Below are 6,048 nucleotides of genomic sequence, written 5' to 3' on the forward strand. Positions count from 1 at the left end.
CCACAGCCACATGCTGTACAAACTCAGACGCCTGTGTAAACTTGGGCCTCTGAACTTCACTGCCTGCCAGGCTATTTAAATCTACTGGCTATGCCAAGAGAGCACTACCTCTTGCCATCTTGTGAAATCTAAAAGTGTAAGTGGCATCTGAAAAGCATAGATTGCAACTCTAATATCAGTAATTAGACTTTTAAAATGGTTTCCTAAACTTAATATTAATGTATGAATGTTAGTACACATCTTATTAATATTTATAAGTATCCAAGAACATAGGCAGTTAAGAAAAACACTGCAGGTAAGATTCACTTTAGTTTTTTTTTTTTTTAAAGAAAGAATGCAGTACATATTTAAAACTTTTTAAAAGTAAGGTTTTTATATGAAAATTCCAGCATAAGTTTAAAAAAGCAACAACTGCAGTGAATCATGTATTTCAGACCCAATTTCCAAATGCTATTTTATCTTCAGACGCTACATTTACAACACTCCACTTTAATGAAAACAACCTAAGGGAAAGCTTATCAATTGAAAGGAATCACAACTCTTCTTTAGCTCAGAAAGTTTTCATAAGATGGATACAAGTTCCTTAAATTAGCATGACAATTAAGCCATCAATTACCACAAATGCAGCTTTCCTAGCATTGTTGAAGTGATGAAGAAATAATTCTGTTTCTTTTCTAGATCAAACCGCAGGCTCCTACACGGACAGTATTTCAGTTGTAAGAACAACATCCCTTTTCAACACATTGAACAATTTTCCTTTCTTAGTATGAAAACAAAGGCAACCTCAACATACCCGAAACTGTGACTATAGTTTTAATCTTCATGAAAATAATTTCAAACGTGGGTAATTCAAGCATTCCAGTGGTACTACTAGCTGAACTAGAATCTTCCTCTTGTCATATGAACAGGAACCAATAAGTTTTTATTTAGTTCCAACTGGATCCTTTACTTCCACCACCAGAATTCCATCATGGCAGAAAATGGCAGACAGATCTTTGGTTTCAATGCCATCTGGCAGTTTATACTGTCGGGTAAAACTTCTTGAGATAAAACCATGTTCGTCCATTCTTGTTCCGTGTTGAGCCTTAATCAGCAGCCAGCCCTCAAAGGTCTGAATGATGATATCTTCAGGGAGGAACTGAACTACATCCAGCAGAATCTGAAAGCGGGGAGGCATTTCTGAGGCTACGTCCAGTGGCGGAGCCTGGGCCACCCTGCCTCTCCCTAAGTCCACGGTGGTTGGCCCCGGCAATGCGTATAACGCATGATCCAACCTGCAGGCTTCCAAACCCCGAGCTTCAAACTCCTCCTGGTAACGCACCGGAGTCTCGATATGGTGCCTCAAAATGATTTTTGCCATCGTGGAGGCAGAAACAGCATCGAGCAGCTTTCCTTCAGTAAGTGGCAAGCCCCAGCCGTGCCCACGTACTGGAGTATCAGTGGGAGCGGCTATTTGCTTATAACCCTGAGCAGACGCAACCACTCAACTAGGCCTTGTCTTTTCGCACTCGCTGACAATGAACAGCTATTTATAGCACATATTTTGGAATGCATTTAGCCACAGCCTGCATAGGCTGCTTAGGCAAGGAATACGCTTGTATTCTCAGTCATCCTTAGATAATGAGTGAGCCTTGCTTGCTTCACGAGAAAAAAGAAAAAAATCAGACAAAGAATGTGGAAAATATTTGAGTGAATGCACGGTCCTTGTGAACTACAGTGACTGAGAATCTAGATTCTTAGAACAGTCTAAAGCAGTGCATTCACAATCTGACCTGAGCCTGTATAGATTCTGTCTCCAAGTGCATAACTGGAGAGAGATGACTCTAGTTGTAATGGATTCAGATAATAAGCAGTTGTGCAAATCTCACATATTCAACACACCCTCACCCCTTAATTCTCCATATTTTATTTTATGTCACCTTTTAATCTTTTGTCCTTAAGAGACATCTGAATCACGTCATCTAGGTTTTTTACATTCGACTCATCAAAAATGAAATGATGAAGCCAGATCTGTGTCAGATAGGAGTTGGAGGGTCATAGAATGGGGACACTTAGTAAGGCAAAGAGAGCCACAGGGGAGAGAAAAAACTTTGAACTGCCTGATATTGAAGCCCAGAAAATAAAAGATTAACCTAGCTGCAACTCTGCTCTTGAAATGGCAAAAATAAATTACATACTGTTTCTTAACCATTAGCACTCTTTATATTAAGCTTTCAATGAAAAAGAATGACATCCCTTTATCCAATGCTGTAAGGTCACCAAGACATATTAAGGAGAAAAATCCAGAGTATACATAATGTGCTACTATTTGTACTTTTGAAAATAAGTAGTTGGCCCTCCCTGGTGGTGCAGTAGGTTAAAGCGCAGCACTGCAAACTAGCCTAAGCCTCTTTAGAGCAAGTTTGGGCCCTCCCCACCCCACCTCTGGGACACCTCCTGTCTTACTGCTCCCCTCAGCAGTGTACTTCGTTGATCTGCCTGTTCTGCTCCCCACTCTGACTCTGGTGAATCTTCTCACCACCCCTTCACCTCTGGCCTGTAACTCAGTTCTGTATGCATAAATAAATAAATCTTTAAAAATATAAGTAGTATTTGTTTATATAAATAAATTGCTCTGGGAATAGCAGTTGCCTCCTGGAAGGGTAGCTGTGTGGTTAGGAGATAGGGCTGGAGGAAGACTGGCTTTTCAGTGTAAACACATTGTGCTTTTTATTCCTGCCATGTGTATGTAATGTGTATACACACAATAAGGCTTGAAATATAGAACATAGAAAACTTTATCCCCACAGGTGTTAGTATTTTCTAGAACTGGTAGATTGAGGAAGTACACTGCTGAGGGGAGCAGCGGGCGGGTCAGGAGAGGTCTGCCACGCCATGTGGTCACCTCCGGGGCAGGCAGGGATCGAACTCATGCGGAAGTGGCTTTAGCTTCTCAGTGCAGTGCTTTAACCCAAGGCGCCACCAGGGAGGGCCCATTTTATATTTCTTATGTTTTATTTTACAACTCTAGATGTTTCCCTGGACTGATTATTGTAGCTGTACATAATTCATGTTTGCTTCATAAGTGATCCATGTACTACTGTAGCTGTATATTATTTTTTCTAGTGAGATTTTTGTTCTTTCGTATGTTTTGTTGTTGTTGTTAATTGGTGTCATTTCTTTTCTGTTTAAAAAAATTTTTTTACCATTTTTATTAGGCCAGTTTCATGTATGGAATCTCTTTCACTTCTGCTTCTCTGGGAAACTTTTAACCTCTCCAATTCTGACCATTAATCTTGCTTAAGAATTCTTGGTTGGCATTTTTTCCTTCCAGAACTTCAACTATATTATTCCACTCCCTTCTGGCCTAGCTTACATGCTTTTAAGTTTCAATTTGCTTTTCTTTGCTGCTTTGAAGTTTCTCTTGATCTTTAACATTTGCCATTTTAGTTATAAAGTGTCTTTTAAATATGGTCTCCTAGCAAATTTCTATTATATATTATAGTATTGGTGTAGATTTGTGTGTTTCATTTTGAGTACCTCTTATTTGGAACTCTCTGGGTCCTTGTACCGCCATGTGTGTCTCCTTCACCAGATTAGGGACATTTCCAGCCATATTTCCTCAAATAATTTTTCTGATTTTTTTCTCTCTTCTCCTTCTGGAACTCCTAAAAGAGGAAAATTATTCCAGAAGTTGCTTTAGGTGTCTTCACGTTTAAAAAATTCTTTCTTTCACTTTTCTGACCTATGTGGATGAGCTCTGTGACTCTGTCTTTCAGTTCACCCACCCATTCCTTGCTGCAGTCAGTCTGATGCTGGCCCCTCTATTGCATTTCTCAGTTCTGTCTTTATATTCCTCAGCTCTATAATTTCTGTTTAGATTTTCTTAAATTTTATAGTTCATTCATTCTTTTTCAAGTTTGATGAACATCTTTATAACTATTATTTCAACTATTCATCACATAGATTGCTTATGTCCATTCCTATATAGTCTTTTTTCAGGGTGCCTTATTCTTTCCATTGGACAAGGTTCTTCTGCCTCCTTATTTCACCTAATTCTCTATACCTGTGTTTAGTTATTTCCTCTCATGACCCTGTAAGGGTGGGGGGGGCTGTACAGGCGCTGTTCTGTGGAGTCTAGGAGCATAGTCCTCCTTGGACTCTCTAGGCATACCTGCTTGGTGGGCTTCTTGCGATGTCTATGTAACACCGCTTGTGGGGCTGCCATTCTGGCCCAGCTCTGGAGTGGTGGAACTCAATTGGGGAACTCAACTGTGGTATGCTGAGTAGATAGTACTGTGGGCCTGTGCCAGCCTAGGTGTGCTGCTGCTTTACAGTGAGTGGATGAAGTTGCTCACCTGTCATATCTTTGGGGTGTTGTGGCACTGAGAGTTACCTACAGTGGCAGTGACATTGGTCATGTTGCAAGAGTGGGTGGAACTCTCAGCCATACTCACTCACAGTGTTTAGACTCTGGGGTACATTCTGCCCCATCACTAGTGTTAGTAGTGTTGCACAAAGGTGCTGAGAAGGCGCCTTTCAGTGTTTCTAACCTGAAGAACACAACCAAAGCTACCAGCCTTTCAGGTAAATGCTATAAGAATGGTTTCCTTCACTTAGGGCTCAGGTACTTGTCAGCCCAACATACCACATTGGATCCCTGCATAAGTCTGTGCATGGGTCTGTTAAAGGTGGGTTCTCTGTTTCCTGTAATTCTTAAGATTCTTCTAGTGTTGTTTCTCACTAGCCCTCAATGCTGGGGACCCTAGAGATTCATCTCTGTTGTGCATAATTGAAAGGTTAGGGCACCTGATATAGGGATAGTGGGGAAGTTTCACACCTTCCCACGGAAAAAGTTTCACACCTTCAAAATCACTTCACAAATCCCCACACAAGAGTGGGCTTAAATGAACTGGCTTTAAAGTCACCAGTTACATTAGTCCCAACCAATAAAGTCCTTTGAAGCTTTGAAGATGTAGTGTTTTCTCTACTCTGGGTAGGAAGGTCCTGGATGCCATCTTCTCATGGAAGACTGTTTTGTCTACATTGAAAATCTGTTGCTCACTTTACCCACCTTCATTAATTTATTGCAGCCAGGTCTTCTGGAAATCTTGTTGCAGCTTCTACTTTAGCACTTGCTGTTTCACCTTGTACTTTTATGTTATAGAGACAGTATTTTTCTTTAAACCTCATGAACCAGTCTAGACCAACTTCAATGTCTCTTTTTGCAGCTATCTCACCACTCTCAGCCTGTGTGCATGTCAGGAGAGTTAGGGCTTTGCTCTGGATTAGGCGTTGGCTTAAGAGAATATTATGGCTGCTTTGATCTTTTCTCCAGATCATTACACTTTCTCCATATCAGCAAAAAGCCTCTCCAGCTTTGTTATCATTTCTGTCCTCACTGGAGTAGCACTTTTTATTTCTTTGAAGAACTACTCCTTAGCATTCAGAAATTGGGTAAGTACTTGGCACAAGAAACCTAGCTTTTAGCCTATTTCAGCTTTCTACATGCCTTCTTGATTAAGCTTAATCAGTTTTAGCTTGTGATTAAACTGAGCAATATACTCCTCTTTCTTTCATTTGAACTAGTAGAGGCAATCTTAAGTTTATTGATTAGTCTAATTTCAATATTGTTGTGAGGAAACAGGAAGGCCCAAGAGAGGGACAGAGATGGGGAAAGGCAAGTGGGTGTAGCAGACAGGACATATTTGGCACTGATAGATTAACTACACTGTCTTATGTTTTATATGGGTCAGCTTATTATGCCCCGAAATAATGACATCAAAGATGACTGATCACAGGATTCTGTAACCTACATAATAATAATGAAAAGTTTGAAATATTACAAGAATGGCCAAAATATGCATAAAAGCCACGTGAGCACAGGCTGTTAGGGAAATGGCACCAACAGACTTGCAGGAGGTAACTTTGCCATAAACCCTTAATTTGTAAAATTTTACTATCTGTGAAGTAAAAGATGATGAAGCAAGTTATGCCTGTATAACCAAGGAAATGACTCAGCAACAGTTAACAAGGTGACTTTTGGGGACACTTCAGCTCACTGTACAG

General features: G+C 40.3%; 1 protein-coding gene across 1 annotated transcript; it reads right to left on the reverse strand.

Annotated features, from left to right (window-relative positions):
* Positions 1–385: 385 nt before the first annotated feature.
* On the reverse strand, positions 386–1,392 carry HSPB3 (heat shock 27kDa protein 3). The gene has a single exon (XM_012721798.1). It carries the CDS (start codon positions 1,358–1,360, stop codon positions 923–925), a length of 438 nt encoding a protein of 145 aa, XP_012577252.1. The 5' UTR covers positions 1,361–1,392; the 3' UTR covers positions 386–922.
* Between the last annotated feature and the right edge of the window lie 4,656 nt (positions 1,393–6,048).

This window comes from Condylura cristata, unplaced genomic scaffold (genome assembly GCF_000260355.1).
Source record: "Condylura cristata isolate star-nosed mole 26May11 unplaced genomic scaffold, ConCri1.0 scaffold00007, whole genome shotgun sequence".
Lineage (NCBI taxonomy): Eukaryota > Metazoa > Chordata > Mammalia > Eulipotyphla > Talpidae > Condylura > Condylura cristata.